Source organism: Vipera ursinii, assembly GCF_947247035.1.
Source record: "Vipera ursinii genome assembly, chromosome: 8".
In the NCBI taxonomy this organism is placed as follows: Eukaryota; Metazoa; Chordata; class Lepidosauria; order Squamata; family Viperidae; genus Vipera; species Vipera ursinii.
Window position 1 is genome coordinate 14,401,154 of NC_139519.1, and position 17,671 is coordinate 14,418,824.

The 17,671-nt window shown below is 38.2% G+C and overlaps 1 protein-coding gene across 1 annotated transcript in view; it reads right to left on the reverse strand.

The window, feature by feature from the left end:
* The window catches only part of UNC5D (unc-5 netrin receptor D), a gene marked incomplete at both ends in the record, with an annotated part of 191,583 nt that overhangs the window by 2,780 nt on the left and 171,132 nt on the right, over positions 1–17,671 (reverse strand). Inside the window, 2 exons of the mRNA XM_083368889.1 lie at positions 10,662–10,837; positions 14,060–14,224. Of these exons, the coding sequence (XP_083225015.1) occupies positions 10,662–10,837; positions 14,060–14,224 (341 nt within the window). The remainder of the gene's footprint in view (positions 1–10,661; positions 10,838–14,059; positions 14,225–17,671) is intronic.

The window sequence follows — 17,671 nt, forward strand, 5'->3', positions numbered from 1 at the left end:
TTCAAGCCAATTACATTATTCTTTTATTGTGAATCTAAGACATGCTTCAAATATATGAATTTGCAGGTGAGAACCTTCTGTCCTGTCCCACAGCTTCATGTCAGCTGAGCTATGGAACTAGTCTTACTACTAGTTAAAATGAAGGAATCATTTTGATTGTAGGTCATGAACTGGGTTCAAAACCCAACTACTGCCCCCCCACCGACCCATTGTTGCTGCCTTCTAAGTGTTATTTTATGAAACCTCAGCAGACCAAGTTGTAATCTAGCACTGATTTCTACTTGAACAGTTCACAATGACTCACAGATGCTTGAATGCTAAGATTGGGAAGATTTTCTCATAACCATCTGTGATCTTCATAGAATGACATGCACAAGATGATTGGAAGAGAGTGATTGGGGAAGAGATGGATCCTCTTGCCTCTATGATAGTTCATTTAGGAAATTCCAAACTCGTATGATAGGATTTGCATAATATATGAAACATTGAAGAGTTTAATAAAAAAAAATCGTTCACTTCTCAGCTCTGACTCACATCATGGCATCTTGACATTTTAAGTGGGTATACATAAATAAACCAGAATTTATGTTTCATTGGCAGTGATCCCTATCTGTTTTAATGAGAACAGCAATGTGAGCTAAACAATCCTGACTAGTATCTTTCTAAATGGATTTTAGGAACTTTGGAACAAAAGGCATGAAGGAATGCTTTACATCCATTATGAGGTTGACTTGCAGACAAACTTACAAAAATGAAAATTGCTCAGTTACCCTGCAGAAAATAAACAAACAGCACTCAGATTAATCACTTCATTTGAATGACTATTCCTATCTACTTGGTATTGTTTGGTGCTCTCCCACTTCTATAGATGTGAACTGGAATGCATATATGCAATAAAACTGATACTTTCAGAATATAGGAGGTGGCTTGCAATTAAAAAAGTTCAAGCAAAAGTATGTGTAGGAGGGGAAATTTGCTTGCAGAAAATGTTGATGCCAAGAAGCATATATTAAAAAATGTGTATATTAGCAGGTGTAAACATAAATAATTCATTTTTTAAAAAAATCCCATTTATATCCCGCCCTTCTCCGAAGACTCAGGGTGGCTTACAATCTAAAGCACAAATCAATGTGCTTAGCAATAGCCTTCATTCTATGTATATGCCTGCTTATTAAGGCTTTCGCCCACCCCCCAAGCGGCATTATTACAAAGTCAGCTTAATTGCCCCCAACAATCTGGGTCCTCATTTTACCTACCTCGGAAGGATGGAAGGCTGAGTCAACCTTGAGCCTGGTGAGACTCGAACCTGCACTAATTGCAGGTAGCTGGTGTTACTTAAGGAGGCATTAGCCCACTGCTCCACCAAGGCTCTTTTCAAAACATATTGTTACTTTGTTGATTTCATAAAATAATGGATAGCAATGAATTTGCAGTAAGGAAAATTAAGAAACTGAAGACAAACAAAATGCATAGATATGCCCACTCCAAATCCAGATTCAGCAATAAACCTGATAAAATCTAGGAAATATGTAATATTGAGATCCATGGATGCATTTGATTTGCATTTACTTAAAATAAAATTGTAGATATCTAAAGGAATCATGCACGAAATTGGTATATTAAGTGGATATTAAGGAAAGGCACAACTTTGCCTTTCCTCAATCAGAACATAGAATTTGGAATAAAATGTTATTTAATCCAGTCTAATCCAGTTGATGTTTGATTTATGTATATTACTCATGGATGTAGGACATAATCAAGCTGATCCTGAGGGTGGGGTCAAACATATCATATGTTTGGAGTCACTGTGCTCCCAAAGTAAAGCCTCCTCCTCCCCATGAATTCCATTCACTCTTATCTAGATTGTTTATTAATAGAACAGATTCTTGTGTATAGGCAGCATGTAATAAAGTTTTAGGGCATTGAACTTAACTTCTGTTCCTGGTTACTTGTGCCTGACAATGGGAGCAAGCTGGGAATATTGTTGCTTGTTGTGAGCAGCAGAATGAAGCATAGGTGGTTCATTTCTTAACTGCCTAGTTTTCATCATTTTTTGTTACATATGAAATTCCCTTCTCTTCCAGTTGCAACAAAGAGATGCTAGAGATAAAAATTAGTTTACCTGCCCAGAGGTATGAAACTTTATCTCATCATTCCTAGCAAAATGTAATCTTCATTTTATGACTGAAGGGTTGAAGTAATCAAAAAGTAAATATTTTACAGAGGACCTGCCCAGGTTTGAAGACATCCTAATGGAATGACTTTCAATCAGAATCATTGTCATTTCCAAATATGCTTTGGCTTTTTAAACTTTCAATTCAAGTCCATACATTAATACATACATAATTTAATCAAGTGGTTTATTGTGAATTCTTTTGCAAATCCTTCATAATCTACATTTAGGACACTCTGTTTATGTTTCTCACCCATAGTAAAGAGGAGCAGATTTATATTTACAGATGGGATTGGAAGGATGATTGAAATAATATTCAATAATATTTGAATTCTTGAATTCGCTATTAAAACCGCCACGGTTGCAGCTGGCATTGCTCGTTTTTTAATTGTTCAGCACAAATTGAAACCTAGTTGAGTTTGTTTGTCTCACTTTTGAGTGAGATAGGAAAATAATGTATGTGAGTGAAGGCATCTATATATTTTACCTTTTTACTACACATAAACCTTCTACTGTTATATATAACTATACCATACAACTTCAAAAAATATAACTATATTAGTTATATTAAGGTAGATTAAAAGCGTAAAAAGCAACAATAGCTATAATGCCCCTGCTTGTAGAAACATTCTCTAAACAAAAAGACACTCAACTTACAACCACAATAGAGCCCAAAATTTCTGTTGCTAAGCGAGATAGTTGTTAAGCGAATTATGTCCCATTTTACGACCTTTCTTGCCATCAGAGCCTTGGTGGAGCAGTGGGCTAATGCCTCCTTAAGTAACACCAGCTGCCTGCAATTAGTGCAGGTTCGCATCCCACCAGGCTCAAGGTTGACTCAGCCTTCCATCCTTCCGAGGTAGGTAAAATGAGGACCCAGATTGTTGGGGGCAATTAAGCTGACTTTGTAATAATGCCGCTTGGGGGGTGTGTGAAAGCCCTAACAAGCAGGCATATACATCGAATGAAGGCTACTGCTAAGCTTGTAAGCCGCCCTGAGTCTTCGGAGAAGGGCGGGATATAAATGGAATTAAAATAAATAAATAATTGTTATGTGAATCACTCTAGGTGTTAAATTCCTAACATAGTTGTAAAGTGAATCTGGCTTCTCCATTGACTTTGCTTGACAGAAGGTTGTCAAAGGTGATCACATGACCCCGAGACACTGGAACCGTCATAACTACATGCCAGTTGCCAAGTGTCACTGGCAACACTGTTACGCTGGGACCACTGCTTTTTTTTTAAAAGAAAATTTTATTGATTTTCTAGTTTTACATTTAAATATTTGAAAAGCAACATGGCGGCTGAATTGTTCAATAATTTAATAAGATACAAATATCTTTAGTACAGAGCTCAAACTATTACATTAAATGTTTCCTTTCTTTTCCCCTTAGTATTTACTGCCTCTTATTTAAATTAATACAATTCTTATTATCTCAATTAAATAAAAAATAACTTTCTTACATTTATCAATAATGTTTAGTTTATACATATCCTAGTTGTTCGGAAGGTCGGCAGTTTGACGGGTCGAATCCTGAGTGCCGCATAGCAGAGTGAGCGCCTGTTACTCGTCCCAGCTTCTGCCAACCTAGCAGTTTGAAAGCACGTAAAAATGCAAGTAGAAAAATAGGGACCACTATGGTGGGAAGGTAACAGCGTTCCGTGCGCCTTTGGCGTCTAGTCATGCCGGCCACATGACCACGGAGACGTCCTCGGACAAGCGCTGGTTCTTTGGCTTTGAAACGGAGATGAGCACCGGCCCCTAGAGTCGGAAACGACTAGCACGCATGTGCGGGGGAACCTTTACCTTTTTTACCTAGTTGTTTTAAACATTCAAACTTTTTAGACAATCAATGTCCTGCTTAATTAGTTTTAGTTTCCCATTAATATTTATATTTAATGTTTGATATTTATAATTTCCAAGTTGTAAATTACCCCAATTCCCTTTATCACAACGCTGGGACTGCCGCTTTATGTGCTTTCTTTTCTTTTTTCTTTTTTGCTAGAAAATGAGATGTGAAGATCCATCCAAAAAAAAAAAAAGTACAGGAAGTCCTCAACTTACGAACACACAATTGAGTCCAGAATTTAGGTTGCTCAGTGAGAACTTTATTGAGTGAGTTCTGTCCCACTTGGCGACTTTTCTTGCTGCCTATATTAAGTGAACCACTGCCATTGTTAAATTGGTAACATGGTTGTTAAGTGAGTCAGAAGGTCGCAATAGATGGTCACATGACCCTGGGACAATGCAACCTGCATAACCAAGCATCCAAATGTAAATCACGTGACCATGGGGATGCTGCAATGGTCATAAATGTGAAAAAATGGTCGTACGTTACTTTTTTCCAGTGCCGTTGTTAACTTTGAATGGTGACTAAAAGAACTGCTGTCAGTTGGGTCAACGCAAAGTTCTAATCGATGGGAGAAGTAGAGCTTGGTAGGCAGAAAATGGATTTCCCATTATATTCCCTACCTATGTCAGACAAGCGCTGGCTCTTCGGCTTTGAAACGGAGATGAGCACCGGCCCTTAGAGTTGGAAACGACTAGCACGCATGTGCGGGGGAACCTTTACCTTAACTTTACTTATGTCAGAAAACTGTGAGTTGTGGAAAATATAGGTATAAGACAGGGATGCGCCTCAACCTATGGGTCTCAACTCCTGCTGGCTCTGGAATTCTGGGAGTCCACAAGGTGTAAAGGGGTCACAGACGCCCACCCCTCTTATAAGAGGAAAAAGCAGAATCCATCTATATAATTGTCTAATGAGTCCCAGACCTGTCCACTTTGGAATGGACAGAGTTTTCCATTGTTTAAAAATAAAATTAAACAAAAGACTTGCCGATCCAATCAGAAGCTATGCCCTTTTAACCTAAGACTGCACGTGCTTGGTGTAACTTTTAAAAGAGCATGTGATCAGGTAGAAAGAGTAAAGAAAGCAATATGCATAGTCTAAAATTTAGACTTTGCATAGTTTACAACGCTGTACATCAATACCAGCAGAGATACAGAGGACACAACAGGAGTCATATTTCTCAGAGATAAAGAGAAACTGGGATAATGTTCTTTCTGGACATGGTTAAGATTGCAACTGCAGATTGTGTTGTGTGAGATGCAAAGATTAATGACTTCTGATAAGGAATGAGGAGACACACAATCCTTCCTGATTTTCATTCCTATCTTCCCCCCCCTTGCCGTAGCATGATCTTGACCACTGACCCTAAGGAAACAAATATGGATAGATAACACTATCTGCCAGTTTTCTCATCTTGCCAACTGTAAGTTCTGCTTGGCTCCACAAATGCAAAAAAAAAGGTATTACAAATTCTGTACTATAAATTCAGAAAAAGTTCACATGAATATTTTGAATGCACACTCTCTTAATGTACACATTTTTGAAAGCAAGTCTTTTTACATCAAAGCCACGTTTACTTGTGTTTATTATATTCTGTTCTGTTTTGTTCTGTTCTGTTCTTCATTCATTGCTATGATACCAAATATAGCCATTTTGCAAACTATCTAGACCAACAATGCAATAGCAACAACAACAATCCCCTTCTTGTGTTTTTTTAATTAATAACACATCTCCTAAAAGTGACACCCAAAGAGATAGAAATGAACATAACATAATAAATAAAATGTCACAAGAAAATATAAAGCCATCTATTTGTTTCAAACACCACAGCTTCTGGCTTGTAGGCTGCAGGTTGAGGACTCAAGTCCAAACATTTAGGAAAAGAAAATCCTGTTCCAATTTGCCTGAAGATGCCCCCTTCTTTTTTTCTCTCCAGGTACAATTAGTGCTCTCAACAGAAATTATAAATGCTTCAGAGTCTTAAGACACTCCTGTTCCAAACAGCTATGCTGACAAATGCCTCAATTCAGCATTTAGGACAAAAGCCATTATTTTAAAAGAATTGTATATGTATGTAAGTGTTGTTGTTTTTTTAATTTTATGTTTATAATTTATAATTTTATAGGTATAGAATTTGGATTTTATAGTCATGGGAGACTGCTAAGGGACAAGAAGAAGGAATAGAATAGAATAGAATAGAATAGAATAGAATAGAATAGAATAGAATAGAATAGAATAGAATAGAATAGAACAGAACAGAACAGAACAGAACAGAACAGAACAGAACAGAACAGAACAGAACAGAATAGAATAGAATAGAATAGAATAGAATAGAATAGAATAGAATAGAACAGAATAGAATAGAATAGAATAGAATAGAATAGAACAGAACAGAATAGAACAGAACAGAACAGAACAGAACAGAACAGAACAGAACAGAACAGAACAGAATAGAATAGAATAGAATAGAATAGAATAGAATAGAATAGAATAGAACAGAACAGAATAGAATAGAATAGAATAGAATAGAATAGAATAGAATAGAATAGAATAGAACAGAACAGAATAGAATAGAATAGAATAGAATAGAATAGAATAGAATAGAATAGAATAGAACAGAACAGAACAGAACAGAACAGAACAGAACAGAACAGAACAGAACAGAATAGAATAGAATAGAATAGAATAGAATAGAATAGAATAGAATAGAACAGAACAGAACAGAATAGAATAGAATAGAATAGAATAGAATAGAACAGAACAGAACAGAACAGAACAGAACAGAACAGAACAGAACAGAACAGAACAGAACAGAATAGAATAGAATAGAATAGAATAGAATAGAATAGAATAGAATAGAATAGAATAGAATAGAATAGAATAGAATAGAATAGAATAGAATAGAATAGAATAGAATAGAATAGAATAGAATAGAATAGAATAGAATAGAATAGAATAGAATAGGAGCTAGAAGGGACCTTGGAGGTTTTCTAGTCCAGCCCGCTGCTCAAGTAGGAGAACCTATACCTATATGAGATCTCTCATTCAACCCACCCCTACCTAGTTCAACTGTTTTAAGGTGAAGTTCTCAAACATCAACATCATTCTTTAAACCTATTCTATGATTCCTTCTGAATTGTTTGTTTCTTGGTTCTCTCCCCCGCTACCACCAGTTTGGCTTTTGATGGCATCAGGAAAGACAGTCTGTTAAAAAAAAACAAGTCTGGGTCATGAGCACAAACTACATGGGGGTGGACATGGGCAGCTGTGAAATGAAAGGATTTCCAAAGCTTTCCTCCATGTAAACAGATTCCTCAAATAAGAATGCAGAATGCTTGATGGTTAATACTAAGTTTGATGACTGCCAGTTTGGTGTAATGGAGTAGCAGTGAAAGTACCAGATATTTGGGGCTTGGTGTTATGTATTTCTTTTAGGGGTTTGCATAGGTTCTAAGCATTGCATTGTTTACATTTTATGCTGTCTTGCATGTTTTGTGAGCCACCAAGAGTCTATGATTGTGATGGGATTTAAATTGATAAATAGAAGATAGGAGATAGATAGATAGATAGATAGATAGATAGATAGATAGATAGATAGATAGATAGATAGATATATGATGGATGGATAGATGGATAGATGATAGATAGATAGATGATAGATGGATAGCTAGATGATAGATTGATAGAAAGATAGATGATAGATGACAGATGAGAGAGAGAGAAATATGAGAGATGAGAGATGAGAGAGAGAGAGAGCTTTACTAGTGATCAATCTCCTTATCCTGATGCTCCTTCCCATTCTGATCTGGGGGGAGACTCGATATTTTCTCTTAGTGGTGGGGGGGCTGCACCCAGATGCCCGAACAAAAGACCAGATCTCTGGCCTTCTTGCTGAAAAGCACACCAACATTTCTGCACTAATGTTCTTTACCATTTGTTATCTTTCTCAATTATTTTTAGGGAACTTTGAGTCTTCATGAAACGTCGCAACATACCGTAATCTTTTTCATTATACAGTACAACATTCCAATTCTATTTGGCTAAAAGTCATTTTCGTTGTAGCAGAGCAATCTTTACCAAAATCAGAACTGTAAAGGTATCAAATGCCTATAAGATAGATCTGTTTTTCCAAAACACAGTTAACATTAGCTTAGTACTTTAGCTTCTCATATAGCTAAGAGCTGTGTTTGCCTCCTGTGAAAAGCTTGGTTAGTTTTTAACTGGGTATTTAACTACTGATGGGTTTGTGTTTGAACAAAGCTTGCTTGGTTAGTTTTTTGCTTCAGCATGTTACAGAAACACAGAAAATAAGTTAATTCAATAATTTGGATAAGTATGTTCTAGGAAGGCAGCTAAACAGAGGTGCACATATCCATCTATGCATTTTCATAGCTTTTTTTCTTTATAAATATTCAGCACAATGGGAAGGATTACAAGAAGAAGAAAGAAGGAAGAAGAAAGAAGAAGAAGAAGAAGAAGAAGAAGAAGAAGAAGAAGAAGAAGAAGAAGAAGAAGAAGAAGAAGACCCTGAAAGGTTTTTTGTTCCTGTTTTAAACCAAATACCCTTCTTGCTAACACTCTGAGAGTTTATCGAATTCAGGATTTCCTCCCCTGGAGAATCCCAGTCCTTGATGTTAGTGGGAAGCATTTGATATTAGATCTGAGCCATGGTGGCGCAGTGGTTAGAATGCAGTATTGCAGACTGATTCTGCTCACTGCCAGGAGTTCGATCCTGATAGGCTCAAGGTTGACTCAGCCTTCCATCCTTCCGAGGTCAGTAAAATGAGCACCCAGATTGTTGGGAGCAATATGATGACTCACAATTTAGAGAGAGCTGCCACGCACTATGAAGTGGTATATAACTCTAAGTGTTATTGCTATTGCTATCTCAGAGAGGAAATTTGGCAATCTTGCAAATGCTGGAATATTGTTGCAAGGGTACAGGACAGCAAACTAAATTGCTATTTAGTCACTACGTTGTGTCTGACTCTTCATGGACTATAGCACACCAGGCTCCCCTGTCCTCCATTGTGTCCCAGAGTTTGCCCAAATTCATGTTCATTGCGTTGATGACACGATCTAAGCATCCTCTGTTGTCCCCTTCTCCTTTTGCCTTCAATCTTTCCCAACACTGTGGTCTTTTCCAAAGAGTCCTGTCTTCTGATTAGGAGGCCAAAATATTTGAGCTTCAGCATCAGTACCTGTCCTTCCAAACAGCAGATAAGGTTGATTTTCTTTAAGATTGACAGAGTTGATCTCCTTGCAGTCCAAGGGTCTCTCATGAGTCTTCTCCAACACCACAGTTGCAAACTAAATAGTTTGCTAATACTTAATTAAAATATTGGCACAGCTCTTTTCAGAACGTGCTGTTTTGCCCATTTGTTTCCAGTAATAAACTAGGCATTAGATTAAGGCAAGTGCACTAAACAAGAAGTAACTTCTACTCAATTGAAGCAGAGGCAGTTTAAGAGAGAATCCAAGCATTTCATCAAGGAGCCTAAGTGGTCTGATGGAACAAAAAGGGTAATGTTCTGCTAAAATAAAAGTAAACAAAGCAAAATCAAACAAAATGCCAGTGATAAAGCTAGTGTATCTGCACCCCAGGAATTCTAACCATTATGATTCTGCTGATGATGAATGGCTGGCTTTGAATTCCTGAAATATGGAACATTAGTAGAAACCCAGTAGGAAATCCAATTCATCAGAACAAAAGGATTACAAATTATACACTTGTGATTTCTGAGATAACAATAGTGCTACAGTCTTCAGTACATTGAACTCAAGATTGAAATGCAGATTACACAGAATAACAGAGTTGGAAGGGTCCTTGGAGGTCATCTAGTCCAACCCCCTGCTCAGCCAGGAAACCCTATACCATTTCAGAGATTGGTTGTCCAATCTCTTCTTAAAAGCTTCCAGTGTTGGAACACCCACAACTTTGTTCCACTGATTATTTTTTCTCACTGTCAAGAAATTTCTCCTTAGTTCTATGGTGCTTCTATCTTTGGTGAATTTCCATCCGTTGCTTCTTGTCTGGCCTTCAGGTGATTTGGAGAATAGCTTGGCTCCCTCTTCTTTGTGGCTGCCCCTGAGATATTGGAACATTGCTATCACGTCACCCCTCGTCTTTCTCTTCATTAAACTAACCATACCCAATTCTTGCAACCATTAATTAGTCCTCAATTTATGACCCAATTTTGCTCAACATTTCCATTGCTAAGTTAGTGTTTGTGCTACTTTTATAGATGAAAGAAGGGATTTGGGAACCTTGGATACTGCCACTAATTCAGGGATGTATGTAAGGGGGTTAAGAAAAGCCAACATGGGACTTAAAATGATGCAATCTAAGCCCTGCCCCTTTATAAAAATGGGTGGGGCTTCCATTGGAAGCTCATAGTCACTATGTCGATTTTTTTTACCTCCTTCTTTTAGAACAGGGGTGAGGAACTATGGCCCTTTTATGACTTGTAGACTTCAACAAGCAGAATTCCTGAGCCATTCCGTGCTGGCTCAGAAATTCTGGGAGTTGAAGTCCACAAGTCATAAAGGGATCATAGTTCCCCAGCCTTGGTTTAGAACATTCCTGCACTACTTTAACTGTTATTTGATGGCTTTTCACAATTGCTTTGGCTTACCTGTTGATGCTATTTTTTTGTGCTAACATCTGCCAGTCTTTGCCTTTGGCACTGGGAGTGTCAAAAGTTGCACATATTCTCTGCCTGATAGAGTAAGGTATCTTAAAGGCTTGTGGGCCCATCTGAACAGGAAAGTTGTCATCGTGCGAAAAAAAAGTGATTGTTCCTCTTTCATTCTACATGGAAAAAAATAAATAATGGATTAAAGCGGGCTCTTCTTTCTCCCAAACCAACTTGTTTAATTCACCAGAATCCACTCTGTAAACATCTGTAAACATTTCTGTGTAAAGCAGAAATGGACATCTGGGGCTCTTTAATTGTTCATCGATATAAGCTGATCTATTTATGACTCTGTAAATATTCTGTCAGATTCCCAGATGATCGAATGGAATCATCCTTTCAAAGTGAATTAGGACATTGATTTGCCGGCCAAACCCAATCCCTCTGACCCAAATTATCACCTCGAATCAAATCAAGTTGTTGAATCAATCTGGCAACTGGAATCAGATCAAGAATGATCCTGACATTCCTACCAGCTAGCAAAGCCAGTTCGGAGAAAAGCTGAAAATGGCACTTTAGCAATTTCTGAAGGTTTGCTGGTCACTCACTCCTGCATGTAAAGAAACATGCATCATCAACTCATTAAGCAGTGAACACAGAACAACATCTTATTTTTAAGACTGTTAGTGGGAAATGTGACATTCATCCCACTGGACTAAGGCTTGTGGGCTACTTTGCATGACTAGGTGCTAAGAAGTTGAGTATTGATATCCAAATCTGGCCTTAGGTTCTGCCTCGGTTTACCTTCCCAATTCAGCAATCGAGTTGGAAGATCATTTAAAAGCAGTTTATTAGGGTACCCTGATAAAGTGGGATCTCCCTCCGAAAAGGGAGAACCCCCGAGACCCATCTTACACGCCTTGTTGTACTTAACACAGCAAAGAAAATGCAAGAGGAAAGTTGATTGGACGGGATAAAAGTAACCCTCTTTTGAGGGTAAATCAACTACAAAGGTTGTTTGAAGTTAGATAACCAGTTGCCAGTTGATGTCAATGCTGCTAACATCGGATGTTTTTGCATTGACAACAGATGGAAATGTAGTTTTTTTCCCTTTCCCTTTTAGAGTTAGATGATGCTGGGAATGTGTGTGTGTGTGTGTGTGTGTGTGTGTGTGTTTGAATGAGAGTCCAGCTAGACATAACAACACTAAAACATAGTGTGAGAATCAAGGTTATTGAACTGAGAACTGATAAAGAATTGGCAGGCTGGAGAACTGGAGAGGAAGCCCACGCTTCAAGCTAATTGGGGAATGTGATTTATGACTGCAGAATGAAGGAGGGAATTGTGCTTTGATACTATGTGCTCAGGGGAGGGGAATTCAGTTTTTGGCTTCGACTATGTAAGTGCCGATACTATGCTGCTCGAATAAAAGATCCTTTAAGGTAAACAATACCTCAAGGTTCTTTTGCAGAGTTTCATCTGTCGGAACCATGACATTGCCACTAAGAGACTTTTTCTTATCAGGAGAGAGTCTCCAGCCATCCTTCTGGTAGCTTATCTTTTCAGTTTAGGAATGTAGGAGAAGTTTTCCTACATTCCAGTCTGTAATGAGCCCGAACATAATTTCAAGAGAGAGAAAATAAATCAAATCAACATGCAAAGGAACTAGGTTAGTTAACAAGTTACGAAATCCATGTCTTGTGCCCCTCAGTATAAAGCAAACAAACGCAGGTGCTAATTTCCCAGGCTCCGCAATGAAAAATGGTCCACCCCTTATTTTCACTGTGGGGGAAAAGAGTGCATTTGGTCAACTTACCATATTTTTTAATAAGTAAGTAAGTAAATCCAATCCTTGCTGCATTTTATTGAGTACTCTTTACTTTTACTAGGTTTTATTTTTTTCTACTCATACCTTGACTTGAAGGGATTGGCTACAGTCTTTTCTTCTAGGAAAAGCAGACCTGCTAGCACAGATCTATAGTCATCTTTTGCAAGAGGATGTGATTTAAAGCAGTTTCTATGTCTCTAGTTCATTATTTGCCCGTTTCCCAGCTTTTTCTTTTTCTTTTTCATTTTGCCATGCAATACCTGAGACCATAACCTATATGGGTAACAAACTACCTCCCCCCCTCTTTTATATGTTTCCTCCATATCTCTTTCTCCATATTTTCCGTATCAGGATATTTTGCTCTTTATCTGCAATGTCTTGGTGCTAGTGTATGCTAAATATTTCATGGGAATGTTTCTACAAGTCTTTTCATATAACATTTATGGCTCATCTCAAAAAAAAACAGCAAGGCAAAGCAATAGGAAAGCTGCGAGTACATCATATTTCCAGATTGTTTTAAATTAAATATGCAAGAGATTTGGTACTCTGCTCCTTGAAGATAAGCTTCTGCTACCTGCTTTATCAAACAAACAAACCAATGAAATGCACTCACGGTGATAAAATGGAAGGACTGAGCTCATTTCCCCCCATATATTTCTGAATTAACTTTGTCTTGTATTTATGTTTTGAAAATAAGAATTAAAATAGGGCTACCATCGCTGGGCTGCAAAAATTCCAAAGAACCACTAGATGTCAGAAAACAAATATAGTAAATTTTAATACTTGGCTACTATCTAGTGGCCTTCTGGATGTTTACAGCCCAGTTATGATGATCTTTTTTTAAAAAAAAAAAGCCATTTGTAATATCAACATTCTTTTTTAAATAGTGTATCACATCTTGCAATGTAGCTTTCTTTCACCTGTAATCAGGACTGTCAAATTATTGTTCCCTCCCAGAAAGCAAATTAATCTGATTATGATGAAAATGTAATTCAGCACATTTATAAAATGATTCTTCCTCTTGCTATCTGAGTATTTCACTCCATAAACAGCCAAAGATTTGTTAACTTCTCTTTAGGGGTGATGGTTGGGCAATGGGGAATAGAAATATGTGTTTCCTGATTAGCAATTCATATTCTTCTTTTGCCTATGCCTGTTCTCACATCTGCCTGATTAATTAGTTTATCATTCAATTTAGTTCTTCTTTGCTAACAACTTTCCAAGAATCACACAGTCCTTTACTCATAATAATGATAAATTGTTCAACTTTTGTTTCAGAGATGCCTGCAGGTTGTGGTAACAAATGTCAAGATAGTACAGTCAAAATGCTGTATGTTTTTTTTATATGAGTTGTGTGGGTGATGCACCTAGAAATCAGGTATATATTACCATACATATATTCAAAGAAGGTGGCAACCACAACAGTGCAATTGAAAGCCTGCCTGGTTTTTTAGGTGCATCACCCATGCAACTCACATAAATATACATATAACCATACTCTGTGAACACCTTTTGCACAAACAAAGCATCAAAGGAGGATAGAGATATGACTGGAGAAGGAAGAACTTGCCTCTAAAATTGATGTCTGGATCTGTAGGATCTGTTCATGGCCTTTGACTTGTCTGACACAGATTTTGCATGAGAGTTGTGTGGTGGCAGGAGTGTAGCGCTCCAGGGAAAAGGCACAGTGAAGTGGCTGCTTGTTGTTGCGCCACACACGAGAAAAAGGAACTTCCTAGAAAAGAAGGGACAGGATGGAGGTGGCTTGCAAATTGATCAAACAAAAGATTAATGAAGAGAAAGAACTGTAGAAGATAACAAAATGCAAAGACACGCAAATAGAAACAAAACAACTGTGGCAAAAGAAAGCAAAGGTAGTACCAATAGTAATAGGCATCTTGGGTGCAATCCCATAATAACTGAAGCACCACTTGAACACCATCGGCATTGACAAATCCACCATCCGTCAATTGCAAAAGGCAACTTTACTCAGACCCGCTTACATCCTGCAATGCCACCATCAATCACCAGCATATGCCTATCTCAGGTCCTTGAGAAGGACTCGATAGGTGAATAAAAATGTCAGTTCCATCTGAACATCTGGCTGACTAGGCAACAAACCATAATGATAAGTGCTAAATAAAGAGGCTTTGCAATAAACATTTGCTTTGAAGGAATAAGAGATCACCTGTGGATAAGGATGGCTAAGCAAGGCAAGGTATTAGGAAGCCAACTTATTTTAAGTGAGCGGTGGGTTTTGAATCTTTAAACTATAATACGGTTGGCAATTTAAGAGCATTACTCTGCATACTTTTACCAATGAGCCACTATTGTAGATCTTGAAAAATCCCTTATCGGTAGACATAATGCAGTGACTGGTTGACAAGCATGAATGATGAGAAAGAAGGCTGAGGAAATGCTTCTCAATCTGTCCTCTTTATCCTGTCTTTCCCAAGGAAGATAGACCCCTTTTCCAATGAAGCACTGGGATGAAACTGCTCATTATATTCCCCTCCCCACCGATTGATTTCTGTAAGCTATGTGGATCCTTGACACAGTCTTTGAATCGATGTTGAAATTTACTGTTTTCTTCACAGAATGCCAGATTTTCATGTTAAAGTCAGTAGAAGCAGGAAGACAGACAGGTCACGACTGGCACATTAAATCACATAGGCACGAAATAACAAATAATGGAAAGTTGATAAAAGAAGGCATTTATAATAAAGACCCCAGGTTTGTCATTGGTTCAGGTGCCAAACTATCCATCTTGAATCAATAATGTCATCATCAATCAATCCGGTGCAATGAAAAGCTGTTCACTGAACATTATGGACTGTAATCTACCAATCTGGATCAGTGTGGCTTGGTAGATAGATAGCTTTCAGCTTTCCAGTCTACGCTGGGAGACTGGCCTAAAGTCATACAGATGACTTCTGTATTTAAGGGAGAAAAGAAGTCCAGACTTTCAACTCCTAGTCCAACACCTTAACCTACCTACCATACCACTTTGGCTCCCTCCCAACTTCAGTTTGAATGTCTATGGAGATTCTCAGTCATCCAGTTCATGGCTGTCTGAAAGGTGCTTTTTCGAAAGGCAATCGGACTATATTTTTCCTTGAGGAAGAAGATGTTTCGTTTCTATCCAAGAAGCTACATCAAGTTCTGACTGGATGGGGAGAGGGATGGAAGGATTAGTTCCGACAGGTTAAAGGGGCGGGAATGGAAGGATCACATTTCTTTGTGGTCGTCTAGCACTCTCTCTGATAGCTGTTGAGGCCACTTAGGAGTTTATCTATGCCCTCTGGGTCACTTGAAGCAGAGTGCAAATGGGTGTGGAATCTTTTTTGAAGAAGGCAAGAGCCATTTATGTTAAAATTGAACAACCCTCCCTCAACAGAGGGGGTGTTGTGATTCAGGGTCAGCCTGTGGGTTCGGCAGTTGGGTCGGATGACTCAGAGGAGGAGGGGGGTGTTGAAGAGCTTGCTGATGAGAGCCCTCAGCCAGGCCCCTCCCACCTGGTCACGACGGAGACCCAGCTGTGTGAGCCTGACAGCGTAGATGAAGATGACCCACAGCTGGCCCTGTTCAAGGACGCCCAACGCAGGAGGCAGTCAATCAGGAGTAAACAGAGGAAGGCAATGGGGCACCTCGGAAGGAGGCGCCCTGAACTGTGTAAAAGGGGAATGCGTGGGAGGGCTGGTTTGCTGAAGGCAACCACTTGAGTAATTCCTGTTTCATAGCTCCTGTTTCATGGTTGGTGTGTTGTTTTGCTCTGTTTTATGTTAATAAATTTGGCAGGCTTAATTCCAACCTCTTGCCATTTGTAAAGGGGTTGTCCCTGCCTTTTCTGCAGGGCTGGTAGCAGGCTGGTACAGAACAGGGGGAGACATATGACACCACCTATCTCCTGTTTATAGCGCAGTTCAAAGAAGATTCCCGTTTGCACTCTGATTCAGGTGACCTTGAGAGCACAGACAAATCCCCAAGTGGCCTCAACAGCACTCGGAGAGAGTGCTAGATAACTGCAAAGAAATATGATCCTTCCATTCCCCCTCCCCAATCCAATCAGAATTGATGAAGCTTCTTCATCCAATTGTCTTTTGAAACCCTCTTTCAAACCAAATGTCCTCTCTATCCAGAATGTGGAAGTTAACTGAAGTGGGGAAGAAATGACTTTGTGTCACGAAGTTGCAAGGAAGAAACAATGCAAAAAGGTTGTGCTTCCTTTCAAGTCAAACTGCCCTACGCTAAGATAAAATCAACACAATCAACTCTTCCTCTGATATGATGGAGGAAGTCTCCGGAATTTGTTAATAAAACAAAACATCAATAAAACAATTGTAGCATACGCAGCAAAAGGAAGCAAACAACAATATGTAACTTATGAGTTTCCTTCCAAACCACTGGTTCATTAAAAAAAAACACCCTCTCCCGCAAACACACACAATAGCTCTTAAGTAAAGCCTTGCGTTTAGAACCTGTTTCAGTAAGACCAAGATACTAATTGTGATAAGGAAAACAATAAAAGCAACATTATAAATTGTGATTAAAAAAACAAGATAGAAACAACATTATAACGCGGAAGTGTAATTAGTTTTCTCTTTGAAAACTATCTCTTTTTTGCAGATGGGAGGAAAAGAAGAGAAAGAAAAGCTGAGTTGCTAAAGCTGAATATTATGTTGTTGAAGGAAAATATACAACAGAAGTCATGGATAATGCTGAGTTAGGTAAAATCTTTCAGATTATTTTCTATAATCGTTTTCATTTCTGTTTTAATTTGTGCTGTCCTGCACTGTCCTAAGTTAAACCCCCCACAAACCAGGTTGTTAATGATTTATTCTAATATAGTTAAAAGTTACAATCTACTGTTTGCAAACTGAATATTATTTCGCAGTAGCATATTAATTTTTAAATATAATTAATCCCTTAGTGTCAAATCTCTTACAGCTTAATTATTATGTTTTATTTTTGCTCTTTTAATGATAGGAATTTAAAAGCTACCTCAAGCCAAGCTGGACTTAAATGCAAAATGCCATTATTAGAAAAAGTCAAGAAGTTGTTTAGTATTAACTTCAATAATTATTATTTTTTTGTTAACTTCTTAATCTATTTTACAGCCCAGTGGTGCAGTGACCTAGAGGTGAAAATGCTCACCTATCACTCAGAAACTTGATAGTTCAAT